Below are 20,968 nucleotides of genomic sequence, written 5' to 3'. Positions count from 1 at the left end.
GTGAAAGTGTTTGTGCAGAAAGAGCGAGTGAGCGTGTGCATCTGTGGGTGTAACCTGGAGGTGCTTCTTATAGAAGTCTGTGCATTTTAGGAAAAACATTATTTTAGAAGCGCTTTGGCAGCTGTTCAAGCAGTTTGTGAACCTCGTTTTAAACTGAAGATTAAAGAAGAGGAATGAATTACCCTTATAGTCAGCTCCATGTTTTTATTCTGGGAGTCTGCTGGAGTACCATTGCATGATTCACAGTTCAGAACATTTGTGTCTTATAAGAGGCCGCGGTTCATCCTCCAAAACAAACTGTTTTAGCTCCTCCCACTTTAAAACCACTTTCTTCTGATTGGCAGCCCTTCACAGGTTTTCAATAACAGAGAGCTGGGGCTTCTCTGTTCATGGCAAGAAATGTTTGTGCCTATTCTCCTGAACCATAGGTGTCACCACTCAGACAATACCCCTCACGTAAGTGCTGATATAGGAAGAGAAGAAGTCAAAACTAGAGGCAAAGACTTTGAAAACATGAGACTTGTGGAAAAACGCTCTGCAAACTATTGCAACTTCTCCCTCTCTATATCTGCATATCTCTGAGCCTCTGTCCCAGAATCTCTAAAAACCAATACAATCATACATGCGTGGCTTCAACCCAGCTGCGACATCAATGTTGCAACACAGCAGATCAGGAGCCGCAGAACTGACCAAAGCGCAACAATCTGCTAGACCAAAGTAATCATGAGGTTTTTGTGCAGCACCCTCTTTGTGACTGACAGCTGGCAACCACTTGCAAATCAATTGGAGAATTTTCTCTAGTAACAGCAGGTTGCCAGGGGGGAGTCTAAGTCTGTGCGACTGATACATAAGATGACCATATAAGGGGACATCTCCTCTGATGTTGTGCATACCCAAGAATAAAAATCAGGATTATTGTACATACACTAACCCCATTCTTTGAAAGTTTGGTCACGTTTAATATGATCAAATCTAAATGTAAAGAGCAAATATATGACAGGAGATAAAGAAAAAGCAATAGGTCACTCACTCAACAAATAATCAGGATTTATTTATTTGTACACCCACTACAGATGCTGAGAGTGTTCACTCTGACATCTTACTAAACAAACAACTCATCCCACAGTTTACTTGGGAGTTGCATTTCCACTCCACTGAGAGCAACAAGATTGTGGGTTGTGAGAAAAGAAAAAAAAAGAAACACACTCTCACACCAACCTTGCAGCAGATAGAGTGCCAGCAGTAAGAAGAAAATGGCCCTGGAGGTGACCTGGATCCACCATCTGTAAAAAAACGGGAAGAAGACGACTCGAACGATGCCCTTCCGGGTCAGTGACGTCCATGGACTCTCAGGTTTGGCCTTGGCAAACGCAGACCCTGAGGATAAGAAAACAGAAACACACACACACTTTTAAGTTTAATGAGAGCTAATTAAAGCAAATGACTCTGCTGTGAGCAGAAAAGCACATCAGTTAATACATCCAGGAGTCACATTAGAGCTCAGCTAATCTTTTAATCTTCGCTTCTTCCTTTTTAGGCTCCCTCTCCCTCCTCATCTATCTTTTTTATCTCACCAGATCCCCCCCCTCACCCGAATCCGTTTATCTTCTCCCTGCCTGCGTTTCTGTCTTGATTATGTCCCTAACCAAGGGGGATTAAACTGACTCTTCTGATGAATAATTGAAAATGTGATGAATATGAGACGGATGGATCGAGGCAGAAAGAAAGAGCGGGGATTAACAGCGACGGGAGGTTGGCACGGCCATGCTGCCCATCTCATGTTCACATGTGTGTCTTTTATGCACATGTGGAAATGTTGCAGTGGGTCTATCGGATTTTCCTTAAGCAGAAAGCCCCCGTTTTTTACCCCCTCACCTCTAACCAAGTCCACATCGATGAGATCTGGTTTAACGTGTCCCGTCTTCTTTGGCTTGTTCCTCAAGCCCTGCAGGGGGAGACAGAGACACAGAGTGAGCGCCACACAAAGACTCAAAGAGACATCATTAATATGCAAATACTCACACAGGGATACACGCTGCTCGTGCACTTTATGCCTTCATAAACACACGTGTGGTCAGTGTTTGACGAGGCACACCGTGCACTCACACAGCTACGGCTTCTACTCTAGAGTTTATGCATCTACACACATCAAGCAGATTTACATTTACAAGAATCAGTTAATTCGTGGAAAACTGCATCTACACTTTAATGTTTATTTTGATTCTTGTGCTGTGGTGAAGTTTTTTTTTGATGAATATACCCTCTTAGACCTTGAAGCCAGCCCTGTCATTACAAACTGTGCAATAGCTCTTACTCATTTTGACTGCTGTAGTTAAATACGCTGCTTTGTTCAGTTTATGACCCTGGGAATAACGCTCCCCTGTGGCATGCCAACTTCCTGTGCCAGACTGTCACATCCTCCTATGATGCATACACTCCATTTGTGTGTGTGTGTGTGTGTGTGTCTGTGTTTTTGTGTGTTATCTGTTAGCTCAGATAACAAACTGTACCAAAACATTATGAGCAACTATAAATTATAAAATTCACATGAATCTCTTGTATGACCTTTCTGTCACAGAGGCAGCAAATTAACACAGCTCAAAGCTCCCTGTGTGCGTGTGAGTGTGTGTGTGTGCGTGCGTGTGTGAGAAAGATAGAGATTAAGTACAATGCCTGAATTAGTGTGTAAGCAGCCTGACAATAGTTTGGATTAAATTATTATGATCTACAAACACAGCCGAGGTCACGGTGCTGTGTATACGTGTGCACGGCCTTTTTCTTGGTTCACCGTTGGGCACCTTATGGCTTTACTGCAGCAGTTCTGACTAATTTCATGGAAAGCCACTCATCTCACAGGACCAATAATTGCATTTCTGTCATGGTCTTTAGGAAAGTTGAGGCTTGTAGTTTTGCAAACTTGGGACTCAACAAGTTTATGAAATATCCTCAGGCCTGTCTGAGGTGGCACTGAGGCTCCGATTTCCTGGGAAGAATCAGCCTGTTCACAGAAAAGGTGTCTGGCAACATGTTTGGAGACAGGTTCTTCATTTCTTGAATACTCTTGCACGTTTCCACTTAACTCTAGTGAGTCTCTAGATTACTGTATCCTTTTCCATCTTTCCTGGCAAGCACTCATCTGTTTGGTTTTTCAGGGCTAGATTGTGTACATCGCAAAATCTCTGGAAACATTTTAAGAAGACTGCCACAGAAGCTCCGATTACTCTACATCATAATTACTGCTGAAACATTAAACCTATTTTTAGTCAGTCACCAAATTCCTGCATCTTTTTCCACTTTTGTGGAGTCTCAGTTTTCTGGCAGCTCCTTCCCATGATCCAGACATGCTGCTAGAAAAAGCCCGTAAGTTTAAAAATAAGGGAGGTATGGTGTTCGTAGGTCTTTATATAACCATGTTCATGCAGTTCGGAAATCACAGGTAATCACTTTGCCTTCATATTGAATGTATTCCTCGTCTATACTTGCAGCTGGATCTAAGTTTGGGCTTTCTGAGAGTACAATTTTTAGTCTGAAACCTGGTTTTCTATCAACACTAGTACTGTCCTTAAGTCCCTTCAAATTCTGCACATTTCAATGTGAGACATATCCAAGAGTACTGTGAAATACCACATAAAGCGGTGCACCTGAATCTGCTCAGCTCATGCTAATATTTACATAGCAGCCAATCAAGTTCTGTTATCAGCGAATGGTCTGATATGGAGCCTCGGTGAAGGCTCTTATCTTTAAATAGCACAATTTACAAGCTAATATAGTGTGTGTGCGCGCGCGTGTGTGTAAGAGAGTAGTGTAGATGCAGATAGAGTCTGGCTGTGTCTGAGCGGCTAAAAGAAGTTGATCAATCATTTTCTCTTGGCAGCAGATTTACTGCAGCAGTAAAGTCCTTCACGAGCATCTCGCCTGACCTCAGCTCACTTATCTCCATGCTGTGAAAAGCCTTTTATCTTCACGAGCTAAACATTGTTTTGTACATATTTCACAGTCAGTCACAGAAGCAAAGGTTTATTTAAATCTAACATTTACAAACACTCTTTGCATTCAGTAATCACCACTTGTCTCACTGCTTTTCATCTGTTCTTTTGTTACTGATGCTTGGCTGTATTTCAAGTTGTTTTTAACCCTCAAACAGTATATTGCAGTTTCCTGACTGCACAGCAGGGGGCAGTTTGGGTTCTTCTCCAGACATTTCTACTATTAACAAACTCACGCTAGGTTTGGTTAAGTTTAATAACCAACCCCAACTGAGAAGTAAAGTCTTTCTAATCCTAATTTTATTTTGTTAATAAGGAGTTTACATTGTTTTAAAAAAAACAATTTCAGCTCCTGTATCTGATGTTTTATTGTGTATGAACAGACTCTGCTCATGAGTGACAAATGGCATTTATTTGTTTGTGTTGTAACAATAAGGCTTAACACCAATTAAATAAAATGGCATTGGTCTTTAAATCGTTAAGTAGTCCAAAAATACACTTTCTTTCCAGTTTGTAAATAAACTGCAGTTATGATCAGGGTTGTGATAAGAATAAAAGAGCAGTTCTCTTCTAGTGAGATAAGCTGTCGTCTTCTGCTAAAAATAGAATGAAGAGACCAGTCATAGTTTCTCTAGATTTATGATGCTGATTGGTTGAGTTTATACGAGCCAATAAACGGTATAATTAACACTTAACAGGAGGTAAAGCATCTTGTGTCAGTACCACACTAAGATGCACTCTGTACTTCGTGCTGCAGCTGCAGACTCTGGGAAACCATTGCTTAACAGACATAAACCAAGGTCAGTGGTGTGTGTGTGTGTGTGTGTGTGTGTGTGTGTGTGTGTGTGTGTGTGTGTGTGTGTGTGTGTGTGTGTGTGTGTGTGTGTGTGTGTGTGTGTGTGGACTGAGCTGATTAAAAAGACTCTCTAAGAAGTACTATATGAGGGATGGAGGGTGATAGAAGCACAGATCTGTCAGATAGCAAAACTCTCATCTTAGGCCGATTCAATGCATATGAAATTTTAATAACTCCTTCAATAAAAAATAAAACTACAGGAAGTTTGAATGCAAGAAAACTTTTCCGATTTAAAAAAAGGTCAAGAGATCAGAGGTTGAACTTACTATGTTGGTATAGTAATTTCTGCACTAAGGTGTCATCATTTGGTTGTTACGGTAACTGAGGTCACATGTGCACATTGCTACTGTGAACTAGATGTTGAGCATGCACATTGTTAGGTCTGTGATGAGAGAAACACACCACACTGACTGGTCACAGGAATGCAGCTGTGACCCTGAAAACTACGTGATAACAAACCAATAACCAATAAGAGTCTACTTTGTCTACAGCGTACGATGAGCAGACATGCACTGCGGGAAAACAGGAGGAACATCCTCCCTGCTGTGTACTCACCAGAGAAATAAACTGAAGAGAGGAAGAGAAAAAGGTGATAGGAGGAGGAGAATGGAGGTGAAGTGAGGACAAATGGGCAGATGACACACAGCCAGGAGGGCAGAAAGGAAAGAGTGAAAAGAAAACATAGGAAAAGAAGTGATGGCAGAATAAAAACCGAATAAAACTGAAGCGATAACGCAAAAGGAACCCACAAGACACGAAGGATGAATAAGCAGAGACCAGAAGGAAAAACAAACAGGAAAATGAAAATGGCAAAAAGCAAAAAAACCAAACCAAAACATCGAAGTGTGGAGGAAACAGACCTTTATTTCTCTCTGCTCCACTGATTTCTCCCATATCTGTTGGTCATAGGCGCCAATCTGGAAAAATGAAAACAAACAAGGTATTAATTATGAAATCCAGTGAAGAAACTAGCAGTAAACACAAACCTAGCACAAGCTTTAATCTTATAAGATGCTCTGCAGACTTTACAGAAAAAAGTAGTAATGATTGAAAACCACAACAGGTTTCTTTTACACACAACAAAGTTTCTGTTCTGATAAAGACTGCAGAGCAAATAAAGGTTAGTGGTCAGACCATCTTCCTCTGAACAATCAAACTTATGAATAAAGCTTGATCTACTTTCATTCTCTGCATGAAATCCGCCCTTCATCTGCTAGCTGCATCATCCCCATTACCTACAGCCTCATTATATCTCATAACAACAGGAGTCTGCAGAGACACACGATTATGGTTAGAGCTTTGTTTTGTTTTGTGTGGGAGTTCAAGATTTCAGGCTCTTGCTTCACAACTGGAACTGTCACGGTCTCATAAAACTAGCTGGAATTTATTGAAAATACAACAGATATGGATGGATCTGAAAGTGAGCCATTAAAACACACAGTAAATCAGCCCCATAAGGAGAAATCCACTCCAGTAAGACGGGATTGTAAAGATGTCTGAACCTGGTGAATCAATGTTTTCTCCTCTAATTCTTTAAGAACTTTTGGTTTTCAACTGGTTGTATTTTAGTTATACTCCGATATAAAAGCAAGGTTGCCGAGCGCCTATGTCATTTTGTGGTTAAATCTCCATCTTTCACAAATAGTAACTATGTCACTCAGTTGTTAATGTGAATTTCTGTTTAATATGGATTTCTGGGCATGTAGAGAAGAATAGATTTGCCATTTATAGCAACTTATCACAGTTAATATTTGCAGTATAACAAATGTTTCATTGGTATCTGAATGCACTGAAGTCACGTTCAAGACACCAAGTGACTGAGTTGTCACAGAACTAGTCTCCATCTTTATAGCAACCACTTCAGTTTTCTTGGTGTTGCTGTAGCATAGAGTCCCAAACACAGGAGCAGTTCAGCCAATATGTTGGAGGATGAATTATTGCGCTCTGAGCCATCTACTTTAATAAAGTGCTGCTGTGCCCCGACTATCAGTCTGCAGACTTTTTGGATGTTTTAATGACACAGAACTACAGCAAGTTAACAGGGATGTAAACACTTCATGCACTGAAATGTACAGATCACATAAAACCAGCAACAAGAACACATTACACCTACAGTACGTCCTGTTTGTTCTTTTCCTTGATTACCTCTTAACTGGAGTACAGCTAACAAAAAACCCTGATAGGATAATATGCACCAGCAGCTAGTATTTACCAATATAACACACAGGAGGAAGGGCAGGGCGAAATGAAGGGTGCACCACTTGTTACTGTCAGAGGGATCAATAGACCTGCAGAGCGTTGGTGCGTGTCGAGGACTAATCGTGTTTATCAGGGTGTGCGTGAGGTCAGAGGAGTGGATAAGCCATTATATGCTATTATGTGCCAAGCAATGTGGTCTGTGTGAGCCAAGCACAGCAGACACCAGACAGAAAATATATCAGACAATGATAGAGAGTGCTGTTACTGTAAGAACAAGATATATCTGTATCTGATCTGGGAACACTGATCAAAACAAACGCACTCCAAGGTCAGACTGAACCAATTTCACACCGACAGGGTTGCTGGTTTCTTATGTCACCTGCTTTTAGATTTCACAATTAGAAGATACAATTCTACTAGAGTTGCACTATTAAGCAGCTTCTTTAAAAAAAACAAAACAAAAAAAAACCCCTCTCCTGCTAGAGGTGACAGCAGATCAGGTTCTTCTTGCGAGCTTATGTGCCTCCATGGCATCGAGTCTGGGTCACCCCATGAGCACGCCAGTGGAAACTATGCATATTTAATGCAGTTTCATTAATGATGGATGGAGAGAGAGAGAAAGAAAGAGAGGTCAAAGGCAACGAAGGAAGAGCACCAAGAGAGACTGAAACAGAGAGGAATCAATTTTAGGAACTCAAGAAGAGAGAATGTGTCCCATGTAGTTACAAAAAAAACAAAAAACAAAACCCTGTCTTATTACAAATATCACTTTACAAGTCCTCCAAAGTTATTTTTATTAAAAAAAAACAAAAAAAACAACAACAATCACATTAGTAAAATGATTTGTTCTTTTATGTGGTGCAGACAGCACCTCAGTCTGGTGACATCTCCATGTCAAAGATCACATATACCAGTAAAAGATGTGGGTCAGGCAAGGTGTCACATCGTGGCCGTCCCACATAACAGGCACACTTTGACACCAGCTTCAGCATGTGCCTGTTGTGACACTGCCCTCCCGCAGGTCACACTATGGTACAACTATTGAGTACACATCAATCCCAAATTCTAATCAATTTGTTTTGTCTGGAGGTAGCTGGGTACTGTGAGGTTAATCATGCGGTTTCATGGACAGTTTTCAAATTATATTGTCCGGAACTTGCAGTCAGATTGTGATGCACTTGTTTCCTCTTTATGAAAAAGCAACATTTGATAATATTCTCTCTGTGTTTTACAGTGATAATAAAGCAACAAGCTGGGCCAGACAACGCAGTCTCTGGAAAGGCCTCATTGAGGAGCAGTGGTTGTGAAGTGGTATTTTGAACAAAGTTTGTTGTTAATTTCTGATGTTTTCTTCGCCTTTACAACATCATCAGAGAGCTCATAACAGGTAGAAACAGCTGAGTGTGGAGGGAGGATGACAGTACACGACCGTACAGTGTTTTTATTTACCGGAGTAGCTCGGAATGGGAACTAAAAAAAAAAATAATAATTTGGAAATGCATGCTGAAGCTGGAATGAAAGGAATTGTCTGCCTAGGTTCCAAGTCTTAAAGTTAAGATAGACCGTCTCCAAAATATCAGTTTATTGATATTTATAATGACCTGGCCTTCTGTTATTGTGCTAAAAGTAGACCATAGCAAAGCAAGTTCAGTATTTCTAGTTTTATGGGCTAAAGATACTGAACTTGAGCTGACAAGACACCAGGACTAACTGTAAACAGATACATTGTAAACAGATTTTACAATTCAAAATCAAGCAAGTTTAATGCATTACAAATACGCTTGGGCAATAATAATAGAAAAACTTGAGAAATCTTTGGCTATGCAGCTATAATTACGTATTAACATACAAGTATGCAGATATGAGAAGGAAAAAGTCAAGTCTTTAATTGTGTGTTTTAAAGGGTTTGGCTGCACGTGAGCAAAACACAAAAGAATTACTTTATTTGCTGAATTACAAACAATTCAGATTTTTACAATTAAACTGCATTCATGAACAATAGCTGGCAGGCAAAAGGAAATCTTGACCTTGGCATTTTCTTGTTAAGCTGAAAGTCCAGGAAAACTGGCAGCTACCCACCGAGGCCAAATCGGTAAACATGGTGACAGATTAACAGACTGTACAGTGAGTGTGCAAAATCTACCTGCTGCTGAAGATCATGCAATTAAAGCACCTCCAGCAGCACTAAATTATAAACAGAGATAAAGGCAGACTTAAGGCCACTTTAATTTTTTTCCTTCCCTGTCTCATTATAAATCTAACTAACTATAGGAAGGGGAAAAAAATACCATTTTTCAACGGGTGCAACTTGAGACCTCCGTCTAATTTTAAACTCCTATTTAAACATTTATGACTTGGCAGACTCTTTGTCCGAGGCGATGTACAAATAAGGAAAGAATCCACGCTGGAGTGGACTGAGAAGCCTTTTAAGCAGGTGAATAAACACTCATCTCAGTGTTCAGCTACATAAGCATATAACGAAGAACTTATACTTGAAGCTAGAATTGAGTATTACCTTTTACCACTGCTTTAAAACATTATAGATGCTTTTCAAAATAAATCCTTCATGTGTTATATAGTAAAAGGGTTGTGACTTATCGACTAGGGACAGATGAGGATCTCGAGGCTCCACCAGTAAGGTAAAACCAGCTGAGTTCTGGACGTCTGACTGACTGCATGACATTTAGACTGACAGCTAATTTTCCACTCCACTCGGCCCATTAAAAAAAAAACCAAACAAAAAACACACACACACACACACACACACACACACACACACACACACACACACACGAGGATGTTTGGAGCACATGTGGAGGACAGTCAGAGGACAAACATGACCAGACTACTAAGTAGGAAGATAAAAGTGGAAGGGGGATAGATAAGAGTGAAAGTTGGTATGGAAAGTGGAGGCACACGCACACACGCTCATCTGTTGTTACATCATAGAGTCGCGAGGTAACTGCGATTTGACAAAGAGGCATTTACAGCACTGTAAATCCTCTTATCACCACACTCACACACCGTTACATCACTATCTATTTACCCTCATCAACCACTCTTGATCAACCAGCTGGTTTTGACCACTTTGGAAAAAACTGCTTTAATAAATCTCAAATACTTAAATTCTCAGTTTTAATGTGATGATTTGGAAAAGGGAAGAACCAAAAAAAAAAAAAAAAAAAAATCAAAGTTCAGCAATTTGACAAGCAAATCAAGAGCTGAGAGCGGCCGAGTGTGCCGCTGCAGCAATGCTGGAGTCGTCATGACAACAGAGAGGGACGATGCAGCGAGGGGAGTCGGAGGAGGAGAGTGGAGTTACATAACTGCCTCTGCAATTGAGGGGGTATCAGAGACAAAGACAGATGCTGACTTTCAGAGGAATGTTGTTGACGTGAAGTTTAACATATTAACAGAAATGTCAGCCGCGAATGATTTACACTCTTCAGTGCGCGATGTCGTCATTCATCCGTTGTCTGTTTGGGGTTTAGGCGACTTCAAAATAAAGAGTACTCAAATGTCACAGACTTCACTGGATTGACTTTAAATCTGCTGTAATCAATATTTCTGCATTAACCATGCCTTTGAGGACTATCTCGCATGAATTAGCCCCTCATACCTATGAATCGTATAAAGGCCTTAATTACTGTTCAACCGTAAACTTCAACTCTAGCGCCCAGAAACCGCAACATTTCCCTTGGGAATTAGTGTACACCAAAAACAGAACAACAAAAGACCAAACACGATTCCACATAAATGGTAATGTTGCTCTGTTTGTTGTGGGTTGCATGTGTAAACTGTTAACAAGTTTGTCATATAAACTTTATAGGGGGACAACCTGTCAGTGGACATTATGTAACAATCCTGAACAGTGCAGCTTCAAACAAAATGGGCCGCTGAGGTTTAAGAGGGTTGGGTGAGTCCGCTACTAATGACAGGGCCGGGAGTTCAATTCCCACCTTTTTGCCTCTGGCAAGTTACTCAACTGCAGGTTTTGCAGAAGCCAGGTAAACAGTACTGTGCAAAAGACTTGAGCCTACCGCGTTTTCTTCATATTTTACCAGGAAAATGCAAAATAGGTGCAGTGATTTATTGAACGGCAATGCAAAAACAGAGTTTGCACTATTCCAACAAGTTTAATTCAAGTGGTTTTCATAGAGTCAGCAAAAGGGCATTCAAAGCTCTGCCTTTTTTTTGGTTCTCCATCAAGATGATCAAACACTGCTTCAATAATGTTAAAGTCTGGGCTCTGGGGAGGCCAATCCATGATGTGGTATGGTATGCTTGTACTGTATTGGCACTTTGCTTGAGATCAAATACAGGTGAATCAAAATCTGAAATTACTTCTCTCTGTTCATACAGCATATTTGAAGATTTTCAACACCAATGGCTTAATAATAATAAAAAAAAAAAAAAAAACACAAAAAAAACAAAACAAAAAAAACATGGCCAAGCCTTCACCTCCACTGTTTACAGATAGCTTTATATACTCACTGTTTAACCTCTCTGTATATACCGACAAGGACATCAATCAAAAATCTCAAATTTGGATTCATCACTCCACCAGACCTGTGACCACTGAATTTCAGTCCAGCTGTGTAATTTGGCATCCCTCAGCTTTTTCTCCCCATTTCTTTCCCCAAGAATGGCCTCTTGACAGCGAACTTTCTACTCAGACCATTTCTAAAGAGGCTTCCATCAACAGTAGATGGATCACCTGAAGGCCTAGATGCGTCTTTCAGTTCCTGTGCCAGGTTTTTACTGATTTTTTTCCCCAGTTTCTTAAGGATATGACTTTCAGATACTGTTGATCTGCTGCAGACTCCCCCCCCCCCTTTCTTTTAGGCCCCCCACTACTTGTTTTATGCTCCACTTGTTCCAGTTTTCTCAAACTTTAAAGACATGCTTAAACACCATGCTGAGATATGCCAAGTTTTCAGCCGATTTGGGAATCACTTTGTTGATAAAATAACACTTTTATGCCTATCAAACTGTGTTATACTGTTTGTTTGTTTTTTTCATAGAGTCAGCAAAAGAAATGCATATACTACCAGGCTATCACAAAAACACATATGCAACATAGTACCTAATGATACAATGTAAAACGGGTTCTTTGCTAATGTGCCTGTTATGTGTAAACAACACTGGGTCATCCTTTGAGTTGGGTCTATTTTTATGCTTGAGTGATTCATAGGTCAGTGCTAAGAGGCTCAAAAAACATTCCTCTGAACATTTGTCAAAAAGTCACCATCCTGGAAAACCATAAAAACCCGATTGCCTGAGCTGTTGAGGGAAAATGGGTTTTGTTTTTTTTGTTTAAAAAAATAAAAAAATAATCAAGATTTGCACCAAGATTAGACAAAACAAGCAACAATGAGGACGTCACCTTTCCGGCAGTAGCTTCACAGACTAAACTATTAACACTGCAAAAAATAAAAAATAAAAAAAATACTGTATTTTAAAAAAATAAATATAATTGGCAAAGATTTAATGATTCTCTGGATCAGAAAGCAAATCCCACACTAATTTTGCCCACCAGAGAGATCAAAGACAAGTTTACAATGTGTAGCAGTCAAATTTATAGCAGGATTTTAACAATGTGTGAAGCTGCTGACAGTGTAGTTTGTCAGATGTTTGTGTCAACTTTTCATCCAGTTTTTCCTCGTTCCTTCCAGTTTGAAAACATCTCTTCTCTCTGAGTCAGACTTTGGTGGTTAATCAGCGTGTGAGAGCTAACCACACCCATCGTCCCACAAAGAGGGGAGGGATTTTTCCATCAGTGTGTCTCTAGGGCATCACTAATGTGTAAATATAGGAATACATTCAGCCCAGGTTCAAACACACACAAAAGATTGCAGCTACCACTAATAATTATCAACTTAAAATTAGTCTAAATAAATAGTGAAATCATACAATGCCACAGTCATAATAAAGTCTTCAAATTGTTCTGTGTGACCAGCAGTTTAAAAACCCAGAAATATTTAAGCTACAGTGATAAAAACATGAAGCTTCCACCTTCTAATAACCTCCAATAATCTCTTATTAAATAAGCGACTTTGTACAGGAAGAAGAAGAAATCCGTAAAGGGGCAAAAACAAAAGAAACAAACTAAAGAAAAGAATCAGCAAAAATAAAAACATTTAAAAAGTTTTTTGTGGTGTCCATGAACCCCTGAGATGTGCGACTACAGCGAGACTACAACAACAGCTCTCCCTGTAGTCTGTGTGTAAGGTTTATTTTCTGCTCAGACAGGTGTGTACGTGCATGTGTGTATCAGATAGGAAAACTTTAATTTGGCTGCCAGAAACACATGAAGGACATTTCAAAAGAGAACAATATGCTTTTTTTGCTTTGGAGCAAATGAAGGAAAAGAAATGAAGATTATCATTACTTAAGAAGGTGATTTTCCAATCCAACATAACAAATGCCATTATTTATTTAGCAAAAACTAAGCAGAGATGCAGAAGCAGTATGTGGAAAAACTAAGTACAATCTATGATGCAAAAACCTGTAGTATCACCTTCAGCAGTGATAACTTGAAGTCAATCTTTTCTGTACGACTTTGATGAATTTTGGCCCGCTCTTCTTCACAGTCCGAGCTTTAACTGAGTCATTGCCTCACCTTGCTTCTTTTCTCTTTCAGCTGTTCTTGTAGATTTGTGCTTGGGATCATCGTCCTGTTGCAGGACCCAACTCTGATCCAAGCTTTCGCTGTTAGACAGACGGCCCCTTACTTGAATACTTTGGTATCCAGAGGAGTTCATGGTCGACTCAAAGACTGCAAGGTGCCGAGGTCCTGTGGCTGCAAAACCCCAAATCATCACCCCCACACCACCGTGCTTCGCAGCTGGTGTGAGGTGTTTGTGCTAAAATGCTGGGTTTGGTTTTCCCCAAACATAGTGCTGTACATTATGGGCTCATCTGTTCAAAGACTTCTGTTGTTTCAGAAGTCTCATGATTTTTTCAGATAAAACTTTGCAAACCTAAGCTGTGCTATCATGTTCTTTTTAGAGAGGACAAGCTTTTTTGCAGTAGCAGCCATTCCAAACTCAGTGACTTGTTCTTTTTTAAAATATTGTACTGTCATGAACTTCAACATTTAACCTCCTAACTGAGGCCTGCAGAGTCCAAGATGTAGCTCTTGGGTTTTAAACATTGCACAGTGTGACCTCAGGGTGACTCTGCTGGAACAAGCTGGAGTCTCGGATGTTTTCCACTTCAGATAATCTTTCTCAATGCACAGTGATGGGCTTGGAATTGTTTTGGAAATGGCCTTATAACCACAGCAACAACCACTTTTGAGATCACTGCTGATGTCCTCCTCTGTGTTATGTTAACAGACAGCAGACCAACAATTAAAACTACTTCTGCTTTTACAGATTTGCTGATGATCACTTAATCAGGTATATTTGACTTAGCATAATAATAGCTACTTACCCTCTTAATTCCTATGCAAACAGTGAGGGTGAACTTAGTTTTTCACACACGTTCTGCATTCTGGCTCAATACACCATGCAATTATTTACCAAGTCATGCATCGTTTCAGAACCCAGTAAAGGTCAGATGATTTTTTATTATATTCTGAGATGTAAACGTCCACGAAATTGCACCAAGAAACTACAACAGGGAAGCGACAAGATAATCCAGAAAAATTCTCATCTCCTAAATATAGACCCGTGACTGCTAAGTGTGGTCACAGTGAATCTTCACACGAGACTTTCTGATCTCGAGAAGTCAACAACAAACACCCTCGCACCAAAAATACACAGTGTCACATCTCAAAATACACACATGCAAGCTACAATTAAATTTATTACAGTTATACATTTTCAGCTCAAATATAAACCAACATGCATGGGACATTTAAAATGTTCAAGACATTTAAAGCTGAATAATTTCTACATGGAACCGCTTTCTATCTGGTAACAACAAACAAGCTGTCAGAGAGAAAAAGTAAGTATGGCTGGCGCTGTGGCCGATATAGCCTACTCCGGTGCATGTGCCTTCACTGTGACATGGGCTTGGCATGGCACGGCAGTGAGGAAAAGAACAGACTCGACACAAACAAGGCACTGAGTCTATTTACAGCTGGTCTCCCAGCACAGCAGTCAGAAATACACTGACTCTGACATAAGACAGCCTGAAGGGTTTAGAGGCCGAAGAGCCCGAGTTGTGAAACACACCTTAACAGACCGGTTTGACAATCTCGAACTTTCTCTGCAATATAAAATGTCACTTCATGTAAATACACTGAATAAGCTTTGTGAGACTCAACTGTGACTGGACCCTGTCTTTTATTGCATTGTGAACCATTTTTGCAGTTTTACACATTTAAAAGTAGGCAAAAATATAGCACAAAAAACTAAACCAAATGAAAACAAAACACACCTGGCAAGCATAAATGTGCACTTTTATATCATCTTGGCTGAATTTAATCAGATTTATGGAGCTCACAGCATTAAAAAAAAGGAAACATTTAAAGAATTTAACACCAATGCGTCCTTGGATAAATTCACCTTGCAGGCTGAATACTATAAATATCTCTCAGCGATTTCTTTGGAAGAAAGTAGCTCTGTTGAAAACAGTCCAAACCTAAATCTGTGACTTGTTTGTTGAAGTTTTAACTATACTGTGACAGATGAGAAATGTCAAACATTTATAATGAAATTGCAGAATCTGCAGTGCTATAAGCCATCAGAGGCAAGTGAACAAATATATTTTTTGATCATCTGTGTCAAACAAGCCAATCTTTTCACTTGGAAACAACAAATTATTCAACTGTGTGAAGCTGGATCTGAAAAGTATGACTCTTCCATGAGGGCAGAGAAGATTTGATTGGCAAGATTTCAGGTGGTTACATAATGCTGCTGATATCAAACCCTTTCCTGACAAACTAGACATTATAATAAGGTGCAGTGGACCCTTCTATGCCTCTCAAGGCTCATATATCTGGTGTGCTGTTGTCCAATTTTACAGAACACTTAAGAGATTTAATGCAGACGAATGAAATTGTCTCTTGTGAGACACTGAAATCCTGGTCACGGCTTGCAGAAAAGTTAAACCTAATCTCTTGTGCGTTTTCTCACTCAGTTGAGAAAATAAACAATCGCTTAACTTGTCTAAATGAGACACGCTAGATAAAGAAGTCCCCTGAGGACAGGTGCGAGGGCACTTCTAAAAAAAGGTTTAGTCATTCGTGACTCAGCAGCTGTTGTCACTGGTGTGCCTTTGCCCAGACAAGCTTTGCTAGACAGCACGTATGATGAGCAAATACCCAAGGCATTGAGCTTAATGTTTTTTTTAAAGAAAACATTCTGCGTTTAACTCAGATTAATCAGCTAATGCCAAGACAACGGTTTGAAAACAACCCAAGTAGGGTTTGTGCAATCTTTACCGTTTCCTACATTTAAGACACAAAATAAAGAAATTAACTTAAAGTAATAAAATAACATTTTTAAAAATGCAGTTTTGATTGAAAATGTATATATTTACACATACAAGTGTTTTCAATGTTGTTCTTTAATTAAAGTTACTTCTGATGGGTCATATTCTGTGAGCTCTCATTCCAGCTTCTGATATCTACATCTGCCAGGTGTGAGCAGAAAGAAGAGAAAAAGGGATGAAAGAAAAAGCAGAGAGGTTGGAAAGGCAAAAGAAAAAAAGGCCAGCAGTGAGGACAGAGAAAAGAAAAACAGGCAGGCAGGTTTGTGAGAGCAGATGAGTGTGTAAGCTGAGAGCTGCAGGGGGACCAGCGCTGGAGTCCAACAGAGGATCTGATATCTGAGACTATGGAACAACAGGACACACAACACCAGCCGGGCTGAAGACGGTGCTGAACGGCTCGACCCCGATGTCGCTGCTGACAGCAGCAAGGAAGTCATTATCAAAATGGTTTACTGAAGGAGTCTGCTCGCTTCAGTGTCAGAAGTCTTGTAAAACTATCTTTATTTCTTTTTTAAAAAGAGAAATTAAATGATTTAGCGACTCCTCCCACAGTGTGCCACAGAGCAAGAACAATGTATGATCGCCTATTGAGTATATACATATACTGCAGTCTGTATGTATGCTAGGAAAGCCAGAAATCACTGCAGCAAAAGGAGCAAATATGTCTTAACAGTGTTACTGGGTCAGAGTCGGGCTGACTGCAAATATAAGCAAAACTGGTCAGCGTTATCAGATCACTGTGCATTTCTTTGTAAAAGATGATCAGTTTGCTCTTCTGTACTTGCTAAACTCAGAAAATCATGGACAAGATGCGTCGTTATCAATTAAAGCAAGTAAAGAAATAAAAAGAAGGGAACTACACTCATTTTTTTTGTGTTATTAACATTTACATTACTAATTCTAAACTACAAAATTTAGAATAGATGTCAAGTGATGAGAGTAGAATTAGAGTAAAGTGAATGAAACTGCATTTCCCAAGTGCAGTAAAAGCAGACTGCTTTTCATTATCGAGCATGTAAGAGCTTGCAAAAAAAAAAAAAAAAAGAAAAAGAAAAGATGAAGCCATGTGTAGGAGATTATTCAAAGAAGAGAATAAAGCAAAGACTTTATAAAGAGTCTTACAGAAAAGGAGGTCCACCCGACAGCTCATAATATTGAGCATTATAATCCCATTGATAAACATTGCTTAGGGTTTAAAGACCATAGCTGAGGCACACAAGTATAAAATATCAATACAATTTAATATGCACAGACGATGCCTTAATCAGACACTTCTACAATGCAAAGGAAAAGCTTGATTGATGTCTATGAAATGCAAATTGCAACATAGTCCCAATCATTACAATAATAGTAATCACATTGGGCAAAAATTAGTCTTCTTTATAGGCTACAAAGTAGTGCAAAGATAATAGGAATATTAAAAAAAGTGTCATTTAGAGAAATAAAAGGAAAAAATTTAATGTAATGGGTTATAAAAGGTCAAAGCCTTTTTTTTTCTTCTTCTTTTTTTTTTTTTTTTTTAAAAATAAGACGCTATGAAAAGCAGACTTGTAAAACTAGTATTAGTAAGAGTGCATAAAAAGGTTAATGGTGCTATCAAACCTCCTGAAGCATAGTTTCAGAGGTAATCATAAGTCAAAATATCATATTAAATACATGTTTTTCATTTTAATATTATAGTTGTATACTTAAAAACAAAAGCACAGCAATAGTGTGAAACCAAACACACAAAAAAGGCAGATTTTAAAATGCAGCGTCTTACCTTTTTCTGGTACCACACCACAGCATCTTTTACTTTGGAAGCCATTTACATTTCCCTCCTCACCGCCTAGGGCATCTTAGACTGAAAACACACAGCGAGAGAGAGAAGAGAGCGCAGCGTGAGTGACTGAGTACTGGGGAGAGGGAGAGGAGGACTGAGGTCTATACCTGGTAGGCAGGTGTGTCATGACAAATAAAAGAGGGAGGGGACTAAACGCACCCCTCCCACAATCAATTTTTAAAGCGAATCTCACTGACACGTCTAATAGAACCAGGTCACTCTTAAAAAGCAGTGTTTTAATCTCAGTGAGGCTTTTAAGAGGATAAATAAGGGATGTACAGTGATGTGATGGATTCTCCTTGTACACAAATCTGAACATGAAGTCTAACCTGTACTCTAATCAATGTGAAACGTGTCCAAACATAAGACATGTACGCACTGAACAACACACCTTAGTAATAAGCCTAGTCCCGTTTTTTTTTTTTGTTTTTTTAATGTTGTTTCCCTTGACACCCATCTTACAATACAAACAAACACTCTTGTTTAGAGCTGGTTATTCCTTTTGAACCCCCCCCCCCCCCACACACACACACACACACACACACACACAAATAAGACTTCTGTGGAAGCAGTTTGGTTATGGCTGTCTGATTTCTTGCAGTGGTTTGGGTGTGTATGAATGGAAAAATAGGCTCAAACACACACCCATATGCACAGGCATGCAATCCAATGGACACTTATATCACCTTAATGCAATGCACGCACACATGAATACACACTGATGGTTACAAAATGTCAACATGTCATTAAGTTGGATTTATGAACGTGTTTGTCCTTAATGTGCGTGTGAGTATTTGGACAAAGACACATCTTTGGTGTGGTTAACTTTGCCTGAACACAGCACCACATTGAATTTGAAATGAGTTTAAAGTCTTACTGGATACAGTGTGATGATTATTCTGTGCCCAGTAGAGTCAAAGCAAGTTGATAAAGCTTTACCCTTACGCGTCAGGGTGTTCCCTTCAGTTTCTCCTTCACTTGTCATGTCCAGTTTAAAAAAAAAAACCCAAAAAAAACCAAAACAACAACAACACAGATGGGAAACAGTGCTCACATTGAGGCTTTAACACAAGACTTCACAAACCAATGGGTTACTATGTTCATCTTTTAACTACATTCATCCATCTTCTACTACCTCTCTGGTATGGATCACAGGGGAAAGCATCTCAGCAGAGATGCCTAGACTGTTCTCTCCCTGGCCACCTCCTTCTGCTCTTCCATGCGGAAACCGTGTTCTAGGTCTTCACTGGGGTCTCCAACCCCCCCAGTAGGAAATGCCCAAAACACTTAGGAGGCGCCCGGGAGGGATCCTAGTCAGATGCAAGAATCATCACAACTGGTTCTGATTTTTGATACAGAGTGACAGTTCTACTTTGAGCTCCTCACCTCATCCCTAAGGGACACTCTTCAGATGACTCTCTTCCACCACTTTTATCTATGATGTCATTTTCTCGGACTGTACCCAAAGCTCATGGGCGGAGACCAAAGTACAAACTATGGAACTGGACATTTTTCCTGCACAGCCCACCACTTTCAGAGGAACAAAGGAAACCTGACATGTTGCATGATGCCTTGTTACTTTTCTGACACGTTTGCACCCGCAATCTTAAATGAGCCGATGCAAAATGTGAAAGAAATCGCAAATCAGAAATCAGAGAAGGAACTGACAGCTCTGTTTTCAATAACACAATCCAATAAGCAACAAACTTTATTCTTGTGGAGGCAATGGAGAATTTTGGGGGGGGGGGGGGGGCGGTTGCTGACAATTTATCCAGATAGCAAATTATGGATGTGTGATTTAAGTCCTCCTGTTCTGGGCTCCAGCCATTTTTTTGTCCAAAATAAATAAATAGACAAAAAGAATGACATCAAAGCTTTATTTTTGGTTAACTTTTTAAAATCAAGGTCCAAAGAAATTATATTATTATGGCCTGACGTTACTGTTTTTGTGATTTGGTGCTTTATGAAACTGCATTGACTGCTCTATTCAAGACACTCTACCTCAGCAACAAACCATTAATTTTACAACTTTGAGTTGATCATCAGTATTTGAGTCACTGATGGGAAGAGCATACAACCATGACAGTTTCCTGGCTGTACTTTCACTGTGCACTATGCCAATATTACAGGATGCCGTCACTGAAACACGCTTCACAGATGGGTGGAGGTGATGAGAACATGCTAGCTGTGGTTGAAGCAGCTAAAGTACTGGATCTGCTTCAATAAGCCTGAGCTTCAGTCATTTGACACTTGATATAACAAAAAGATGTAATTGCACATGCCGATGCATGCTGCACAAGATTACATACACATTTTCATTAAAAGTTATTCCATTTTAAATCAGCTTACTGTGGGTTTCTGACTTCTGTCTATAAAGCTTTGTTAATCAAATTTTCATAACGATTTTATTAATATGACAAGTGTAAGTGCTTTAATAATAAGTAAATAACTCATGGAGATGGAAGGGGAAGATGAGGACAAAATGTGGTTAATGCAAAGCTGTCAAGCGGAAAACATGGAGGCATGCGGTTAGCCGCTCTCCTCCTCTCTTTCTTGACCCCTCTCTTTTAGCCTCTCTTCCTTCCTCCTCTATCCTTGTATCCCTTTTCTACTTCTCTGTTACATAAGCACAGCGTTGTCCTGCTGTGTGAGTGGGAGGGA

At 39.7% G+C, this 20,968-nt stretch overlaps 1 protein-coding gene across 4 annotated transcripts in view; it reads right to left on the bottom strand.

Annotated features, from left to right (window-relative positions):
• Positions 1-20,968, bottom strand: part of LOC134646652 (protein PHTF2-like) — a 60,654-nt gene that overhangs the window by 20,033 nt on the left and 19,653 nt on the right. For 3 of the 4 annotated variants that reach the window (XM_063500513.1, XM_063500516.1, XM_063500514.1), the window contains 5 exons: positions 18,248-18,328; positions 5,703-5,759; positions 5,398-5,409; positions 1,876-1,945; positions 1,219-1,377 (listed from right to left, as the gene is read on the bottom strand). In XM_063500513.1, the coding sequence (XP_063356583.1) occupies positions 1,219-1,377; positions 1,876-1,945; positions 5,398-5,409; positions 5,703-5,759; positions 18,248-18,292 (343 nt within the window). In that variant the 5' untranslated portion in view covers positions 18,293-18,328. The remainder of the gene's footprint in view (positions 1-1,218; positions 1,378-1,875; positions 1,946-5,397; positions 5,410-5,702; positions 5,760-18,247; positions 18,329-20,968) is intronic. The other variant, XM_063500515.1, reaches the window with a different exon arrangement.

This window comes from Pelmatolapia mariae, linkage group LG17 (genome assembly GCF_036321145.2).
Source record: "Pelmatolapia mariae isolate MD_Pm_ZW linkage group LG17, Pm_UMD_F_2, whole genome shotgun sequence".
Lineage (NCBI taxonomy): Eukaryota > Metazoa > Chordata > Actinopteri > Cichliformes > Cichlidae > Pelmatolapia > Pelmatolapia mariae.
This window is presented reverse-complemented; position numbering and strand designations above follow the sequence as displayed.